At 63.7% G+C, this 18,411-nt stretch overlaps 2 protein-coding genes and 1 long non-coding RNA gene across 3 annotated transcripts in view; 1 reads left to right on the top strand and 2 right to left on the bottom strand.

Annotated features, from left to right (window-relative positions):
- The window catches only part of STAT3 (signal transducer and activator of transcription 3), a 295,156-nt gene that overhangs the window by 103,131 nt on the left and 173,614 nt on the right, over positions 1-18,411 (top strand). The gene's annotated exons all lie outside the window — the stretch shown is intronic.
- On the bottom strand, positions 2,088-6,339 carry LOC128829090 (uncharacterized). The gene is made up of 4 exons (XR_008443289.1): positions 6,272-6,339; positions 4,745-4,892; positions 3,334-3,499; positions 2,088-2,305 (listed from the first exon to the last, which is right to left on the bottom strand). It is a non-coding gene; the product is annotated as an uncharacterized LOC128829090 (long non-coding RNA).
- On the bottom strand, positions 13,054-18,046 carry HSD17B1 (hydroxysteroid 17-beta dehydrogenase 1). Its single transcript, XM_054014247.1, has 6 exons — positions 17,826-18,046; positions 16,867-17,028; positions 16,015-16,194; positions 15,688-15,781; positions 13,749-13,932; positions 13,054-13,313 (listed from the first exon to the last, which is right to left on the bottom strand). Exons 1-6 carry the CDS (start codon positions 17,920-17,922, stop codon positions 13,143-13,145), a joined length of 888 nt encoding a protein of 295 aa, XP_053870222.1. The 5' UTR covers positions 17,923-18,046; the 3' UTR covers positions 13,054-13,142.

Raw genomic sequence — 18,411 nt, 5'->3', positions numbered from 1 at the left:
GAGACTCTGGGCTGGGAGCTGGCGGTTGGGGCCCGTGGTCCCTGCTGATCCACTGCAGCTCACCAACCTGCTCCTGCTCGGCTCAGACTCATCACAACTAACTGGAAACCCAGAGGGGGACACGGAGACTCTCAGCCGAGCTGCCTTTCAGAGACCCCCCCCCGTCTAGCCACGGGAAAAGAGAGGGGGTCTTGAGCCCTTGAGCCCTGCTCAGGAACCCCAGTTTGCTATAGAACCCATCAAACAGACAAGAAATAAACATCCTCTACAACAAAGGAACCCTAAACCCACTCCAAGAGAGTCTGACCCCGTCCTTCCCCCATTAAACCCCAGTTTTTAGCCATTTAGATGTCACAGCATTGCTGGTAACCTAGAGGCTCACCCGTTTCGTTGCTTATGGAGCCAAACTCATTGCACACGCGAGCGGCTCCTTGCATTTCTCCATTTCCCCCAACCTCCCATTCTCCTCTCTTCAGGGACCCCTTGCAATCTCTCCCCACCCCCTCCCTCGTACCCGGGGGTCTGGGTACCCTCCCTTCCCTCATTGTCCATCTGATACATGGAAGGGGCTCTTCACGCCTCCCTCCTCCCATGCCCCTCATATCAGGGTTCCCTTTCCCACCTGCCAAGGATGTTGTGCACCCCCATTCCTCCCACTATTCTTATTTCTTTTCTTTCTGCTCTGCTAACCAGATGCCAGGGGCTCTATGACCCCACATTTCTCCCCTTTGGGTTTTCCCCCCCTAGTTTTTCCCAAAATCAACAGGGTTCTGCTCATCGATGCTTAGAACATTCCCTGAACCTTCGGAATTGATCAGACGTGGTATTCAAAAGTTATCGCATTACAGCCAGAGAAAGGCCCTCGAGTCGCTTCACGAGGCCAATAAGCCTCTTGGGTAAGGGACTATGTTGTCTGGGGCTTCCAGCAAACCTATGCAGCACCGACAGCAGCTTTTCCATCCAACTGGAGTTGTGAGCATTAAGCTTCTCTGCAGAACAGGCCAGTAGTGTTGGAGAATGGACTCCGGGATGGGACAGGATGGTAGGGTGACACTGAGGGAATAGGTTCTGTGACAGACGAAGCTTCTCCATCTCTAACTACTGTGTCCCTGCCTAGAGATGAGGCTCTGGGAACAGCCTTTCCCACCTGGCCTCAGGCCTTTCTGAAGCAGCTTCTTTCCACACTTAGGGCAGCTTTCTTAATTCTTCAGAATACATTTCTTCTCCCTGCATGACCCGGGCCAGTCCTTGGTACCAGCAGGGACACCCTACATCCTTATCTCACTAAGGAAACAAAACCAAAATACGCCAGAAACCTCTTCTGCAGCACCAGGTCGCATCCTTGCTGTGACAGGCCGCAGGACTGTGCCCTGCTCAGGTGCATGGGCCTGGGGAATTCCTGACTGCAGGTGCCTGGGACTGGGTGGGGGTTGCTATTTTGATTGTCCAGGGCATGGGGGTGAGATCAAGGCAGCAGAAGCTGTTCGGCAGCGGGAGGGGGAAGAAACCTGCCCAGGGATGGTGCTCTCTGGGGCTTTGGGCACAATCTGGGCTAAATCCTTTCATGACAGCAGCAAAGACACTAAAGAAACCTACTTTTAAAAGGTCCAGACAAAATTTCTGAGTTCAAGAGCTGAAGCAGGAGCTCCAGGTGTCCCCCAGAAAAAACGGGGAGGCAGGTAGTGACCAGATACTATGGTGATGGGTGCACTATAAACAATAGGTAGATTAGACAATTATGGTGACGGTGGCTACTCCATCGTTAAGGATGCAGCAGTGTTCTCATTATATAATATTAATGCTTTCCTCACTCCCGGGAGATACTCAGGGACAGTGGCTATGTCTTGTCTTTTCTTTTCAACACATCATTTTGAATTCCCCTGTTTGTATGACAGACAGTGCAAATCCTTCTTGCCAACTCCTGGACTGCTCTGGGGGAAGGAGCAGGTATCTCACGTGCGGAGATACAGCCAAATGGCAGCTCGTCTGCTGCTGGTATTCACAAAGAAGGTGACATGACAAGCATTAGAGAGTAGAATTTATTGAATCCAACCCTACAGCACAGTATTGCAGGCAGAGCCCAGCAAATATAAAAAGGTCACTCGTGTGTGTGTGCGTGCGTGCCCGTGTGTGTGTGCGTGCGTGCCCGTGTGTGTGTGTGTGTGCCTGTGTGTGTGTGTGTGTGCATGCGCGTGTGTGTGCGCGTGTGCACGTGTGAGTGTGCAGCAGCACAGCAGCAGGGGAGAGTCAGTGCATCACTGTGAAGTACTCAGAGGCAGAAGCGATCGTATTGCCAAGACTCCACCTACGGGAAACGGGAACGGACGAAGGTGGAATCAGTCAGCGCGAGACTCCGGAAGGCAGAATGCTTGTAACAGAGAGTTCCTGTACATACTGGAGCAGAGCATTGTCCCCTCTAGCCAGGGCCACAGCAGGTGCTTGGGGCGGCCAAGGGAGAGGGGCAGCACCTGCGGCAATTTGGGGGCGGCAGGTCCCTCACTCCCTCTAGGAGCGAAGGACCTGCCCCTGAACTGCCGCCGTCGATCGCGGCTTTTTGTTTGTTTGTTTGTTTGTTTGGGGTGGCAGAAATGCTGGAGCCGGCCCTGCCTCTAGCCTGGTATCTCGCTTCCTGCCGCACCGGCACCGACCCTCAGGCCCATAGAGCCCGTTATTCCCATCGGCTCCAGCATCCTGCCTCCTGGTGTGCAGCCCAGAACTTACATGCCTCTATTCCAGGCTCCTCTTCCAGCAACGGCTTATGCCTGTTAGCTCACAGCGGCATCCAACCCCCACAATGCACCTGGTCAATCATGAAAATTGTCTGGAATTTTGCATATTTCGTTTCTTATAGAACAATCACCAGGACAAGGCTGGTGTGGTGCCTGGGCCTGCCCTCCCTTGCACGGTTGAATTCGAGGGTACCAGGTATACTGCAGGTGCTTGGAAAGCAATGCAGAGGTGGGGGCCGACGCCTGTCACAGAGCAGGGCTCGAGCAGTCACCATGTGATGGCTGGGAAGCAAACAGTGGAACAACTCTGTCTAGTTCTTGCTTGGGGTTTTCCCCCTGAGCACTCTTTGTAGACATTGGGAGTGAAGCTTCATCCCCCGGTTCACCCCCCCCATCAGAGGGACAAGGCCACACTGCTAACAATAAACCTGCTGGCTCCTGGGTTCCAGCCCCATTTCCGCTCCACTAGCCCACGCTGCCTCAACTCGGACAAATGCATTACAGAGGGGACAAACCTACCTACCCCCGGGGCCCTGTGCGTCGTCTGTCTTATGAGTGCCAAGCCAGCCGGTCCTGAGCAAAGACAAGGAAAGGGAGCCATTACCTGCCATCAGCTCTTCCTAGTCATCTACCCCCCTATCGGGGGCCATCAGCTCTCGTTCTTCCTGGTCCCCCTGGTTGCGATCCCTCGTGGACAGCACGAAGGCCGGCGCAGCCTTCTCGACATGGATCCCTCTGCTGCTGAAGTAGCTCTGCAGGGCACTTAGGAACTGTGGGGGAAACCAGGCCTGAGTCAGCGGGTGCCTTAACCACCTGGGTCCTGGTAAGTGCTGGAGCCTGCGCCACAGGGCCTGCTGGGAGCTGCTCTCAGCCCTGGGGCGAAGGGGCTGGACTCCAAGCTCACCACCTGGTGCACGAGGCGGAACAGCTCCTGGTTCTGCAAGGCTGCTGGGCGTGAGCAACTCAGGCCCTCAAACCCACTTCCCAGGCCTTAGCCTCGCTGGCGCTCACAGCCCCCTGGAACAGCCAGCCCCAGGGCTCCGGTACCTCTGCCCCTCGGTGTACTGGGGCTGCGCGGCCCGGAGGCTTCCGCTTGCTCCTTCTCTGTCCAGCAGCGGCAGCCGGGGAGAACGTTCCCAAGGGGCAGCAGCTCTGGGCTTGAGGTGCCATCTGGGGGGGGGGCTGTTCTCATTCAGTCTGAAGGGGCTGGCCCGTTCCGATCCCGGGGCACCCGCCTCACCCGCTTTGTCTGGCTGAGAGCCAGGCGGACGGGACGCTTAGGGCTGTGCTGAGCTCAGAGCGCTCTCACCGTAGGGCGTGGGCACGGGCCCCCGGCCGCCTCACAAGGGGACCCTGCAGGGAGCAGCAGACGGGCTCCTTGCGGAGTCAGGCTGAGGAGCTGTATCTGCTCCCAGCGTGAGGGCGACAGGCCTCGTACAGACACACGTGTTAGCCACGTGACCCTTTGCTTTTAGGCCCCCATTGAGCCTGGACTCCCCGGGAGGGGGCTTTGCCTGCTCTCCCCCAGACAATGCCTCCCGCAGACCGGGAGCCGGGCTGGCCCTGCAGGACCCGCCGTGGCATGAGTCACCGTGGCGAGAGCGAATTCATCTGGCACCGGTATTGTGGTTCATTAGTGAGGCCCTAATGGGCACTTGAAATGAAGCCTCCCGTACAGCACGCGGCTCCAGAGATGGCAGAGAAAGCCCAGAGGCCCCTCTCAAGGGCTTGGCTAATGTAAACTCAGCCCAGAGGTATTTCGCTGTCTCCCCACTTCCTTTGATCCCAGCCGCCCCCTCCCCAAGCCTGTGTTATGGAAAAGAAAGAGACTCTCCCCCCCATATAATAGCTACAAGGGAGACGCGATCAGTTATTCATCAAAAGCCATTCTACACCCCCGCCTTGGGGGTAGCGAGAGCTGCTTCCAGCCCAGCTCAGCTCCCGCGTCGTGGGAATGCCATGTGCCAACAGCCTCAGCCCCCCGATCTAGGAGAGAGACCAGCCCCCCAGCTCACCAGCTCTCTGTTCTGCGGCAGGTCCAGCTGGCTCCATCTCTCACGCTGCAGGGATCTGTTCTGAACCCAGCCCTGCACCAGCAGGGACAGGAGACCCAGGAAGGTGACTTGAAGCATCAGGTTCATCTCTGGAAGTAGCCTCAGCTGACTGTAACAGAAGAGAACTTGCCATGTCACGGCCCCCGGGGGCCCACAGCCCAGGGCTGGCCTGGAGCAGCAGCAGCACCCCCCTGGGGGGGCCCGGGAGTGCACCGGGGTAGGGAAAAGCCTTTGGCACCGAAAGCCTCCCACGGCCAGAGTGGGGCAGGGCTCAGCTGGAGGAGTAACAACAGCGCTTCGCCCTGCGCCAGCACCTCCCCTGCTGGGATACCCAGCCCCAGCCACGGATGAACAGCTCCCTGTGAGGCTCTCGTGGGACAATACCGTCTTCGCTGGTGCACACGAGGGAGAGGGACTGGCCCATGGTCACACAGCCAAGCCCCTTCCCTGGCCACTGCTCCAGACAGACAGGACAGAGTGAACCAAACCGAGGGCAGAAAGAGCCCCAGGCCCTCTCCAGGCCACCCACGGGCCTGGCTCTTCACAGGCACTGTCCACACGGGACTCAGCCCTGACGTGGGAGAGGTTTGTTCCACGGGGCTGGGACCGAAATGCAGCGTGGTCAGACTCTGCTGGGAGAGATGGGGCAGCGTGTTTTCAGCTGGATGACCTGGGCGGTTACTGGAGTGAACCTCAGGGCGTGTCCCACACAACCCATAGTCCTGGGCTGCGGGGCTCGTGCTGTGACTTGACATTGTGGCTCGGGCTGGAGCCTGGGGTAGGGTGGGGGGCATTAATGGCAGATCGTTTTCTGCCAAGCATGAATTCCGTCCTCAGTGGCAGCGGCTTTGCAGAGAGCGGGAGACGGTGAGCAGCCCTGCATGGACAGGGTGTGGACAGTAGCTATCCCTCTGGCAGGTCCGCTGCCTAACAGGGGTGGGGGGGCTCCCTGGTTTTTTCATTATCCTCCTCCCGCGGCTGCTTGCGGGACCTACCTGCTTCTGCCTTTCCTGCCTGTGGGCATTGCTCTCAGCAGGGCGGCTAGCCCCAGCTCTGCGGCTGAACACCCTGCAGGAAGGTCAGCCCAGTGACGTGATTTGTGTGAGGGGCTGCAGAGGCTCTGTTGAATTATTATTAGTTCTCAGCAACTCATCCTGAAGCCTTTTAGTGGGAAAAAATCCTAAAGTTTCCTAAGCAGAGAGTCTTTGCTAACCTTGCTGCCAGCCGACAGGTTCACCTCTGGGGGGCCCTGGATGGCAAGCGGCTTGCTTTGATTTAAACAGTGGTGAGAAGGATGGGGGCCATAAGACAGCCGTGAGTTAGCCCCGAAAAGCAGCCAGGCGACCCGGCCCCCCTGTAATTTGAGCACCGCTGCGGGCTTGATAGAGCCGGTCCCAGGAGTCCCTCCTCCCTCCTTTCCTAGGGGAGCGTGGGACTCAGGTGCGCTCTGTCCCCTTTACAAATGGGGAACACAAAGAGGGCACTTACCTCTGCTGTTTCCTGGCGCTTGCGGTCCTGGCTGCTGATTGAAGTGTCAGGCAGGCAGCGCGTCCCCTCCTTATATACAGCCCCGCGTTCCCGGTGGGTACGTCAGAAAAGAGGGAGCCATCAAGCTGCCGCCCGCTGCTCAGGGAGGTGGTGGGTGGACACGTATTGTTAGCCAAGCAAGTTGTGTTGGCCTTTGGGAGGACAGAGACGGGGAGGTCTTGCAGTTCACCTTCCCCCCTCAGGCTGAATAGGAGCTGGTCACAGGCTCCTTCACTGAGCTGGGCGGCCGGAAAACGTGAGTGCCCAGTCTCCTGGCCTGGGGAAATCAGCCGCCCGGCCCAGAGCAGGGAAGCTTGGGCTGTGGGGACAGTGTCCCTGCAACGTGCCCATGCCCAGAGAGCTCCAAGATGGGCTTTGTAAGGTAGGTGCAGGTCGTCACTGCCCTGTGCAGCCTGGCACCAGAGGGACCCAGGCGCTCTGGGTGGCTGCACTCGTCTCCACGCCCCGAGCAACTTTGGTGCTTGTGAAAGTGAGGAGCCCACAGCGCTAGCAGGAGCCAGGCACGGCCGGGCAGAGACTGTGCAAGCTACCCACCCCCGGCTCTGCCGGTGCCCCTCAATCCCGACCCGCAGACCCCTGTTATCCCAGCCCTGGGGTCCCACCCCCACTCTGCCGGTGCCCCTCAATCCCGACCCGCAGCCCCCTGTTATCCCAGCCCTGGGTTCCCACCCCCAGCTCTGCCGGTGCCCCTCAATCCCGACCCGCAGACCCCTGTTATCCCAGCCCTGGGGTCCCACCCCCGGCTCTGCCGGTGCCCCTCAATCCCGACCCGCAGACCCCTGTTATCCCAGCCCTGGGGTCCCACCCCTGGCTCTGCCGGTGCCCCTCAATCCCGACCCGCAGACCCCTGTTATCCCAGCCCTGGGGTCCCACCCCCGGCTCTGCCGGTGCCCCTCAATCCTGACCCAGTGGGACCCCTGAACTGGGGGGGACTCGCTGGCCTGGGGGATGCCGGCGCTCAGACTGGTCCCTCGGGCCTAGCAACCCCTCGCCCTTTGTTGCTGCCCTTGGCGGCTCTGAAGCTGCCTGGCTCAGCTCTGCCCAGCTGGTCGAGGGCACGTTGTTTGTTTCCATTGTCCCCTCCCACGGGCTGAATCACGCAGCACTAGCTGCTCCGGCGGCTCGCATGCAGCAGCCTCTTGTCTCAGAGACGAACAAGTGGGGCTGGGACACTCTGGCTCCTTCAGGGGAGCCGCTGGAGCAGGGTGCGAATTCGCCTGCAGTGGCTCACGCGCCCATTGTCCCGTTGCTGGGCTGCACAGCGAGTCTGGCTGAGCCCAGCAGCAGGGTTTGCACAGATTAGCCTGGTCCTGCCTGCGACAGGAGAGCGCCGTCTGCCGGGACAGGGCTGGGACTGGGCCGGGCGTTAACGAGGCACCAGGCAGGACTTTCAGTGGTTGGCCCTGAGGCGCATGGAGGTGAAGGAGGGACTGGTGAATATCCCTCCCCGCCCCCGCTGATAGGTGAGTCACATAACACAGCTTCCTCCCACACCTCTCTGCCTCAAGGACCCCGGTGACTCCGGCCCCTCCCGCCCCAGCCGGCAAGTGGGAAGATGGAAGTGCCAGGGCAGGAGGCCAGGGCCAGGGGTGAGCTAGGAATGCAGCTGGCCAGAGCCTCACTGCAGAGGCGGAAACGGACGTGGAATGGGGCCAACACCGTGCTCGGTTAGCGCCAGCCCCAGCCTGCGGTGCCAGGCTCACCGGAGTGTAATGCACCTGCCTGGCTGGCTTTAGGATAATGCACCCGCCCGTCCGCTGGACGTGCCGGCCCGGGGCTGGTCTAACGCACCCGCCCGTCCGCTGCACGTGCCGGCCCGGGGCTGGTCTAACGCACCCGCCCGTCCGCTGCACGTGCCGGCCCGGGGCTGGTCTAACGCACCCGCCCGTCCGCTGCACGTGCCGGCCCGGGGCTGGTCTAACGCACCCGCCCGTCCGCTGCACGTGCCGGCCCGGGGCTGGTCTAACGCACCCGCCCGTCCGCTGGACGTGCCGGCCCGGGGCTGGTCTAACGCACCCGCCCGTCCGCTGGACGTGCCGGCCCGGGGCTGGTCTAACGCACCCGCCCGTCCGCTGCACGTGCCGGCCCGGGGCTGGTCTAACGCACCCGCCCGTCCGCTGCACGTGCCGGCCCGGGGCTGGTCTAACGCACCCGCCCGTCCGCTGCACGTGCCGGCCCGGGGCTGGTCTAACGCACCCGCCCGTCCGCTGCACGTGCCGGCCCGGGGCTGGTCTAACGCACCCGCCCGTCCGCTGCACGTGCCGGCCCGGGGCTGGTCTAACGCACCCGCCCGTCCGCTGCACGTGCCGGCCCGGGGCTGGTCTAACGCACCCGCCCGTCCGCTGGACGTGCCGGCCCGGGGCTGGTCTAACGCACCCGCCCGTCCGCTGCACGTGCCGGCCCGGGGCTGGTCTAACGCACCCGCCCGTCCGCTGGACGTGCCGGCCCGGGGCTGGTCTAACGCACCCGCCCGTCCGCTGCACGTGCCGGCCCGGGGCTGGTCTAACGCACCCGCCCGTCCGCTGGACGTGCCGGCCCGGGGCTGGTCTAACGCACCCGCCCGTCCGCTGCACGTGCCGGCCCGGGGCTGGTCTAACGCACCCGCCCGTCCGCTGCACGTGCCGGCCCGGGGCTGGTCTAACGCACCCGCCCGTCCGCTGCACGTGCCGGCCCGGGGCTGGTCTAACGCACCCGCCCGTCCGCTGGACGTGCCGGCCCGGGGCTGGTCTAACGCACCCGCCCGTCCGCTGGACGTGCCGGCCCGGGGCTGGTCTAACGCACCCGCCCGTCCGCTGGACGTGCCGGCCCGGGGCTGGTCTAACGCACCCGCCCGTCCGCTGGACGTGCCGGCCCGGGGCTGGTCTAACGCACCCGCCCGTCCGCTGGACGTGCCGGCCCGGGGCTGGTCTAACGCACCCGCCCGTCCGCTGGACGTGCCGGCCCGGGGCTGGTCTAACGCACCCGCCCGTCCGCTGGACGTGCCGGCCCGGGGCTGGTCTAACGCACCCGCCCGTCCGCTGGACGTGCCGGCCCGGGGCTGGTCTAACGCACCCGCCCGTCCGCTGGACGTGCCGGCCCGGGGCTGGTCTAACGCACCCGCCCGTCCGCTGGACGTGCCGGCCCGGGGCTGGTCTAACGCACCCGCCCGTCCGCTGGACGTGCCGGCCCGGGGCTGGTCTAACGCACCCGCCCGTCCGCTGGACGTGCCGGCCCGGGGCTGGTCTAACGCACCCGCCCGTCCGCTGGACGTGCCGGCCCGGGGCTGGTCTAACGCACCCGCCCGTCCGCTGGACGTGCCGGCCCGGGGCTGGTCTAACGCACCCGCCCGTCCGCTGGACGTGCCGGCCCGGGGCTGGTCTAACGCACCCGCCCGTCCGCTGGACGTGCCGGCCCGGGGCTGGTCTAACGCACCCGCCCGTCCGCTGGACGTGCCGGCCCGGGGCTGGTCTAACGCACCCGCCCGTCCGCTGGACGTGCCGGCCCGGGGCTGGTCTAACGCACCCGCCCGTCCGCTGGACGTGCCGGCCCGGGGCTGGTCTAACGCACCCGCCCGTCCGCTGGACGTGCCGGCCCGGGGCTGGTCTAACGCACCCGCCCGTCCGCTGGACGTGCCGGCCCGGGGCTGGTCTAACGCACCCGCCCGTCCGCTGGACGTGCCGGCCCGGGGCTGGTCTAACGCACCCGCCCGTCCGCTGGACGTGCCGGCCCGGGGCTGGTCTAACGCACCCGCCCGTCCGCTGGACGTGCCGGCCCGGGGCTGGTCTAACGCACCCGCCCGTCCGCTGGACGTGCCGGCCCGGGGCTGGTCTAACGCACCCGCCCGTCCGCTGGACGTGCCGGCCCGGGGCTGGTCTAACGCACCCGCCCGTCCGCTGGACGTGCCGGCCCGGGGCTGGTCTAACGCACCCGCCCGTCCGCTGGACGTGCCGGCCCGGGGCTGGTCTAACGCACCCGCCCGTCCGCTGGACGTGCCGGCCCGGGGCTGGTCTAACGCACCCGCCCGTCCGCTGGACGTGCCGGCCCGGGGCTGGTCTAACGCACCCGCCCGTCCGCTGGACGTGCCGGCCCGGGGCTGGTCTAACGCACCCGCCCGTCCGCTGGACGTGCCGGCCCGGGGCTGGTCTAACGCACCCGCCCGTCCGCTGCACGTGCCGGCCCGGGGCTGGTCTAACGCACCCGCCCGTCCGCTGCACGTGCCGGCCCGGGGCTGGTCTAACGCACCCGCCCGTCCGCTGCACGTGCCGGCCCGGGGCTGGTCTAACGCACCCGCCCGTCCGCTGCACGTGCCGGCCCGGGGCTGGTCTAACGCACCCGCCCGTCCGCTGCACGTGCCGGCCCGGGGCTGGTCTAACGCACCCGCCCGTCCGCTGCACGTGCCGGCCCGGGGCTGGTCTAACGCACCCGCCCGTCCGCTGCACGTGCCGGCCCGGGGCTGGTCTAACGCACCCGCCCGTCCGCTGCACGTGCCGGCCAGGGGCTGGTCTAACGCACCCGCCCGTCCGCTGGACGTGCCGGCCCGGGGCTGGTCTAACGCTCCTGCCTGGCAGCAGAACACGCCAACAATGCACAGACATGACACCGCCGCTTTGCAGCCGCAGGTGCCAGGGCTGCCAGGGGAATGCCCCCACCCCCGCGCCCCCGGCCTGCTGATGTGTTTGCTCTGATGCCTGTGACAGGCTGAACTACAGGGGCTGGTGCCAGGCAACAGTCGCTCGGCCTCCGGGAAGCGGGACCCACGGGGGTAAATTCTGAATCATCCCAGGACATGAGCCCTGGGCCCCTGCGCTGCCTTCCCTGAGCCACTTCTGACCCCACAGCCACACAACGAAGAGCCCCAGCCCCATGGAGCGGCCAGGCCAGAGCCAGCCGCTCTGAGCTCATCTCAGAACCGGGGCTCACGCGTCTGCGTCTCACATGCCCAGTAATAAGCAGCATCTATTGCCGGAGCACCTGCCATGCAGCGGGAGCCCCGCGTGCTTTGCTGACTCCAGAGATGCAGCTACTACTGGGGTGGGGCAAAGCGGCCATTCTGCACCCAGGGCACAGCACCAGATTCCTTAGGCGGGGAAGCCGATAGTGACTGCTCCAGCCTTGGTGCGAGAGGAGCTGATACCGCTGGGCTGGGCTGGGCGGTGGCTCCCACACCACGAGGAAGCACCACAGGATCTTCAGAGCCCAGGTGTGGTGAGGACCCGGCTGTAACAGCTCCTCTGACAGAAGGCAGCTCCAGCAGCAACCCCTGCTGGGCTGCCAGTCACGCCGCCCCCAGGCTGCGTCTCGCCCGCTCAGTGCCGGGATGTGGCCCGGGTCCATATTCAGCACCTGAGCGTCTAGCCCGTCTGGGGCTGAAGAAAATCATGACAGCTGCCTGTGTCTGCAGAGAGCCTGAACCAATAGCTCAGCGAGGGGTGAGCTCCCTCCTGGCCCTCAGTGTGGTGGTTCACTCCGAATCTCAGCCATGACACATCGCTGGAAGCATCGCGGAGCCCAGGCGCAAAGGGGGCGGGTGTGGGGGAATTGAAGCCCATGCGGGGGCAGATGGGAGCTGCCATGGGGGAGGATGGGTAGAGGGAAGAGAGGAGGAATGACACACAGAACAGGGGGCTGGAGAAGGGAGAGAAGCAGCGAGAGCAGGAGTTTAATGGAGGGAGATTGATGCTGGACAGGACAGTCTGGTTCTGGGGCATCGGAAAGGGCACTTCTCCCCTTGAACCTGCCACGGGTGCCAGCCCCGCTCGGCTGTGGGGGGGAGGGGGCTAGGAGCGTTTAGTCCCACACATATGGCCCAGCCCTCAGGCCCTAAGGAGAAATGAAATACAGCCCTCTGCACCTCCCCGTTCCACTCCTGTGCCCTGCACCACGCTGGGGGGACGAGCCCAGTGGGGAGACCGGTGCCTGCAGCACCAGCCCCCCGCTGCAACCTGGGGGGGTCTCCCATGGGGGGGGCACAGAGAGACCAGGGGGCTCTGAGGGAGCAGAGGAGACAGCAGATAATGCTGAGGCCCCTCCAGCAGCGTGCTTCGCGCTGGTGAGCTGCTGCTCCAAGGTGACTGGCGCATGAAGGCGTCTGTGCCCACTGGGCTCGGTGCCATGCCTAAGGGCCAGGATTCCTGGTATTGCCCAGCGGCTGCTGGCACAGGACAGATCGAGCAGGTGGAAATGCTCCTTACTTTAAATGCCCTGGCATGGCCTCGTCTTCATGCCCTGCTCCAGAAGGCAAGAGGGCAGGACCTCAGCTCAGCAGGGGAGAGACTGTGACCTGCATTTCGGGGACCGGGTTTAACATAGAAACCAGCAAACTACAGCTCACACTGGGAGAGCAGCAAGGGGTGGGAGTGCCAGACCCCCCCCACGGCCAAGCCAGGCCCAGCGCTGCCCCAGGCTGCCATGGGGGCTGGAGTGACTGGTGGGTTTTGCCTTCACCCACTGCCAGCATGAGCCTCCCACGCCTGCTGGGGAGGTGCATGGGGATGGCCCGGAGTCCCCTTCAGTTCACCGCAGTGATTGTGGCACTTAACAAGGTGTCCTGGGGTCCCAGCCCCATCCACCCCCACGGCAGGCACAACCTGAGCAGTGTGCGCTGCCCCAGCCCCACCCCACATACCCCCCTTGCAGCAGCCCCCCAGGGCAGTGCAGACTGCAGGGCGTAGCGCTGGGGTGGATGGAGCCAGGAGCCATGCAGGGAGCAGACACATTTATTGGAGCTCCGTGGCAGGGTCGTATTCCCTCCGGGGGGAGCACAGGCCCCCCTACAAATTCAGGGCAATACAGGGGCTGCCCCTCGCTCTGGGACAGCCGCGCTGCTCCCCCCTCACGCCTGGTCGCCCTGGACCTCGCCTGCAGAGAACACGAACTTGTGCATGGCGCGGACGTACTCCGAGCCGTCGGGACTCGTTAGCTTGAGCCGGGTGAGCGGCATGAAGAACTGGGTGGTGAAAGAGCGCAGAGGGGGGCAGGGGGCGCAGATGGCTTCCAGGAACACCTGGGGAAAGCAGAGAGGGGGCGTGTCAGCAACAGCTCCAAGCCGGCGGTAAGACAGGGGACCCCTTGGGGGCTGGGGACCCCCATGCTGACGGGAAGAGCAGGGCCTCGTCAGCATTACAGGACCATAGACCTGCCTGGGCCTGTATGGACCCCACCCCTGCCCAGGGAGCAACCCCCACTTCAGGCCCCTATGGGCAGAGAGGGCTGGGCCGGGCTCCCTGCCCCTATGCTCCCCTGGAAAAGGGGGGCAGGGATAGGCCCCAGCTGGCAGGGTGAGGTCAGGGGGTGGCTGCACCGATCACTGCTGACTCATGGCTCTTCTCCCCAGGGCTAGATAGCGCTCTGCCGGGACCACTCCGCGGCAGTCTGGCTGCACTCAGCCCCTGGCCCTGCCCCGCTCCCCTGGGCAGAGAAGCAGGGAGCCGGGAGCGACCTGCAGGACCTCCTCGGTGTCCTGGGCCACGTCGCGGAAGAGGTTCTGGCAGTGCTGGAGGTACTGGCTGTACAGGGCGCAGGTCTGCGGGTCCAGGCCTTGCAGTGCGCTGCCCTCGGCGTCCGTCCGCTGCAGGTTGGCCAGGAAGCTCGTATTGACCGGGCCGCACTCGATCAGCGTGACGCTGCAGGAAGAGAGAGCAGAGACGGGGAGTTGCCAGGGGCAGGTGCCTGTGCAGACGGAGCCAGCATGCCCCACCCCGCCCAGGGGCAGAGCCCCGAGTGACACCCTACAGGCATGGATAGAGGGGCTTTCACCCCCATGCCCTAGGTACCGGGCATCTTGCACCAGTTCTGCAATATGGCATCTCTGAGCCCATGGCCTCCAGGAGCCGGGGTGTGTGTGTGTGACGGGGACAGGCTGTGAGGAAGTGGGACTGTTCTTAATGTTTCCTCTGAATACTGGGTGGGGGCCTCAGTTTCTGGCCGACCCTCTGTCGCCTGGCAACTAATGGCCAGGCCCTTCCCCCCTGCAAGGGGATGCTAAAGGTGTGGGAGAACAAAGAGGTCAGGTGACCTCCTGGCCCGGGAAAGAGACAAAGGTCAGAAAGAACAGGAGTACTTGTGAGGCTGTAGATGGTGTTGTGTTCAGCATGGCTGAGGTTATGGGGCAAGTGATGTTGCGGATACAGACTAACATGGCTGCTACTCTGAAAAAAGGTCAGAAAGGAGGGGCTGGAGGGGGTTCAGTTTGGAGCTGGCTGGGGACTAGGAGTGAGGGCAGACAGGGGTGTCTGGCGCGCCGGACCCCACGATCGATCCGGCTGAGGGGTCCAGTTCTTTGTACCTATAAGCTCTGTTTTAGACCATGTTCCTGTCATCTAATAAACCTCTGTTTTACTGGCTGGCTGAGAGTCACATCTGACTGCGAAGTGGGGGTGCAGGACCTTCTGGCTTCCCCAGGACCCCGCCAGGGCGGACTCGCTGTGGGAAGCGCACGGAGGGGCATATGCTGAATGCTCCAAGGTCAGACCCCGGAGGTGAAGCCGTGTGAGCTTCTTGCCCTGAAGACAGTCTGCTCCAAGGGAGAGGAGGCTCCCCAAAGTCTTGACTGGCTTTGTGGGGAGCAGTTCCAGAGCATTGCCCGGGGACTCCGTGACACAGGCCCAGCGGCAGGGAGATCACAACCGTTACACGCTAGGGCTGAGGGTGATGGCACGTTGGATGTCTCCAATCCCCCCTGGATTTCCCCTGTGTAGCCGGCCGCAGTGTGAGCGGTGCTGGAACGCTGCCTGCAGCCTGGGGCGAGCATTGTGTGGAGACGCTGGGGAGGCTACAGGAAAGAGCCACAGAAGCGATTCCGGGGCTGGAGATGATGCCGCACAGAGCGAGGGATGGATCGAGTGCTAACGGGCTCCCTAAGCTAGCCGAGAAAGGCAGAACTGGAACTAGCGGCTGGAAGCCGAAGCCAGACAAATTCCAGTTAGAAATAAGGCTGCGGTTCGTAACAGGGCAGGTGATTAACCACTGGAACAAGCTCCCCAGGGCAGTGGTGGTTTCTCTGTCCCCAGGGGTCTGCAGGTCCTGCCTGGCGCCTTTCTGGGCGATGCTTTAGTCAGACCCCAGCTCTTGGGCTCAGGACGGGGGAACCGGGGGGAATTCTCTGGCCTGTGCCATGCAGGAGGCCAGACCAGACAATCTAACGGTCCCTCCTGCCTTAAACTCCAGGAATGGATGAACCCCAGCGATTCGGGTGCTTCCATCCTCTTGCCTGGAACGCCCCCTGCACGGTCAATTGGCTGCAGGATTATTCTTCCCTTCCTGTCCTAAACTACTGCACAATAGCACCAGGCTACAGCTGCCTCGTTCCACCCCCCAGCGAGTGCTAGTGACAGGCGTAAAGCACTTTGCGTGGCCTCAGGCCTCCCGGTGGTACTCACTGCACGTTGAACTGCTGGAGGATCACAGCCAGGCTCTCACACAGACCTTCCACTGCAAACTTGCTGGCGCAATACACGGCATTGAAGGGGATCCCTAGGGCACAGCGGGAGGGACGGGTGAGAACCGGCAGGGGAAGCCTGGCCTGCTCCTCCCAGGCAGCCCCCAGGAGCTCAGATGTTATGCTGGGCCCCGCATTTCACCCCCAGGAGGAGGGATTTGCAAGGCCACGTGGGTACCCACAGGCCATGGGGTGTGGGCAGCATCACAGAACACAGGCGTGGCTGTCCTAGTGTGTGCACGTGTGGGGGGATGTATGTGTCTCTCACCTTGCAGCGCCCCCACGCTGCTGGAAATGATGATCTTGCCGGCCTTGCGACGCTTCATGCCGGGCAGAAAGGCCTGGATGGTGCCAATGGTCCCAAACACGTTCACATCGAAGATGGTCTTCATGGCCTGGAAGGAGCAGGTCTCCAGGGGGCCCATCAGCCCCACCCCGGCATTGCACACTGGCGGGGCACAGCAAGGAGCCGCCGTTAGAGAGGTGCAGGGAAGGGAGCTCCCTGGGGCCCACGCCCCCCACAGCGCCAGCCCCACACATTCAAAAATAATGAGTCAGCCCCCAAAAGGGCATGAAATTGACGTAGAAATCTGAAGCGCAGGGCTCTGGTCACCAACCTTTGGGGGCCGAGTCCTTAGGGCTCACCTATCCCAGCAGCCACCCCGACACCGGGGCTGGACACTTCCGTCTCTTTCGCAGTGAGAAGCGCGATTCTCACCCAGTCACAGGGCTCCGGGTGCTGGGGCTTTATGACAAACCCCAGGGACCGCGGGAGCAGCAGGACTGGACATTATCCCCTTCTGAGACGCATGTGTCGGGGGCAGGGGCCACACGCTGGCCCTCCCCCCACTGCTCCGGGGGCCTCCCTTTCCTTCAGTGGCTCTGCAGGCTCGGCCCAGGTGAGCCCCTCGAGGAGCTGGCGAGTGGGCTCTGAGCTGTGCGAACCCCCAGGACCTGTCACACGTGACAGATCTGCCTTGGTGCCCAGCAGGCAGGGAGATGCAGAGGGCTGGCTGGGAACTAGGCCCCCTTCCTAGGGCTGGCTCAGGGGGCGGAAAGGAAGCTGGCACAGGGCCAAGGCACATGGGGCTTGCAGAGACGCCTGGCCGGACCGGCTCACCCAGCACGTCGACGCGCTGCTCCTGCACCTGCTGCGCGGCTGCGGCGAGCGAGAACGGGTCGGTGACATCCAGCTGCAGGATCTCCAGGGTGCTGGCGTGGCAGCCCCGCACGCACTCCAGCAGCTGCTCCTTCTTGGCCAGGTTGCGCATGGTGGCGTAGACTAGGCGAGAACGAGCACCCAGCTTGCTGATTGCAATCCCCCCCAGCCCCTGGGCACTTGGTGGGGGATCTTCTCTGCCTCCAGGGGAGCCCCCCACTCTGGAGAGTACAAAGACCCTCCTGCTACAGGACAAAGGCTTTGCCGGGGATTGCACCATGCAAGTCTCTCCCTAACGTCCCCCCCACAGAGATACCTGGAGCCCACGCTCCCCTTAGACCGAAGGCTCGTCCCGGCCCAGCTCAGCCAAAGGGCCACCTCCCTCCAGGGCCATGCGGGCGCAGAGCAAGTGACGGCTCCCCCACCTCCTGGGATGCAGCAGAAGGGGTGATCTCTAGGGAGCCCCATCTGCATGGACCAGGAGCAGCTACTGCCCCCCAAGTGCTCAGGGCCCCAGCCAGCTCATCGCCAGGCGCTCCTTGTCCTGCTGGACACCACACAGCTCCAAGTCACCTCCTCTCCCGAGGCTGCGACCTGCCCAGGACCATCTGCCCCTCCAGCCCCAGGGAGTTCATTCTGCTGAGATTGCTTGGGAGGGCGTAGCCCGGACCCTAGCATCCCCAGTGCTTTTTCCTAGAGGGCCTGTATTCCTAACAGAGTGTGTCCCACCGGCCCCACCTTGCCCAGCCCCATAGCATCCCCATCTCCAACCCACAGCCGCTGCTCCCATCACCTGGGGCTGCAGAGCCCGGCTCCTCCCCACCTAAGGAACAGCCCCTCGTTCGCCCATTGCACTGGAGCGCACCAGCCGCTGGGTCAGGACCAGCTCCTGCTCGCAGCCGCACAAGCCCTGGCAGTACCTTTAAACCTGCGGGAGGCGTCCGAGGCCAGGCGCACGGCCAGCCCCAGGCCGATCCCCGAGGAGCAGCCTGTAATGAGCACCACGGTCTTCTCCATCGCTGGCTCCGGCCCGGAGACAGAGCATCCAACGCAGCTGCAACTCCTGGGGCCTGGAGGCAGTGAGGGGCTGTGGGCTCCGCTATTTTGTCTACTTTCTTATCTCAAGGCTGGGCTCTTCCCCATCCCGCCTCCACCCTCGGCAGAGCTTCCCTTTTCCTTCGCTCTCCACTCAGGGAGATAAGATTCCAGCAGAGAGGCCATGGCTGAGGCGCTGAGCGGGGAGGGGCGTGGTGGGGCAGGGGCAGCCTGTTTGCAGGAGGTGACAAATGGCCTCACCCCAGCCCAGGACACGGGCTTAGGGCTGTGGCAGCCTCAGGCAGCCATGGTGGGCAGTGGGGTGCGGGGTTGATAGGTAGGAATTGGGGCCAGCAGACCCCTGGGCTCAGCCTGATCCTTCCCCGAGGGGCAGGGCCAGCGCAGGATCGCTCCCTGTGCGCTCGCCATCATTTCATCCAAGCCCCCACTAACGCCGGCGCCCCAGCAAAG

This window comes from Malaclemys terrapin, chromosome 25, assembly GCF_027887155.1.
Source record: "Malaclemys terrapin pileata isolate rMalTer1 chromosome 25, rMalTer1.hap1, whole genome shotgun sequence".
Classification (NCBI taxonomy): domain Eukaryota; kingdom Metazoa; phylum Chordata; order Testudines; family Emydidae; genus Malaclemys; species Malaclemys terrapin.
Note: the sequence above shows the minus strand (reverse complement) of the source record. Positions and strands in the feature narration are given on the sequence as shown.

Excerpts from the sequence above, each read along its gene's own strand:
- HSD17B1 (XM_054014247.1), bottom strand. The coding sequence starts at position 17,922 with ATGGAGAAGACCGTGGTGCTCATTACAGGCTGCTCCTCGGGGATCGGC. Across the intron at positions 17,029-17,825 it reads CGCCTCCCGCAGGTTTAAAG|TCTACGCCACCATGCGCAAC; the intron begins GTACTGCCAGGG and ends GTTCTCGCCTAG. Across the intron at positions 13,933-15,687 it reads CTCCAGCAGTTCAACGTGCA|CGTCACGCTGATCGAGTGCG; the intron begins GTGAGTACCACC and ends CTCTTCCTGCAG.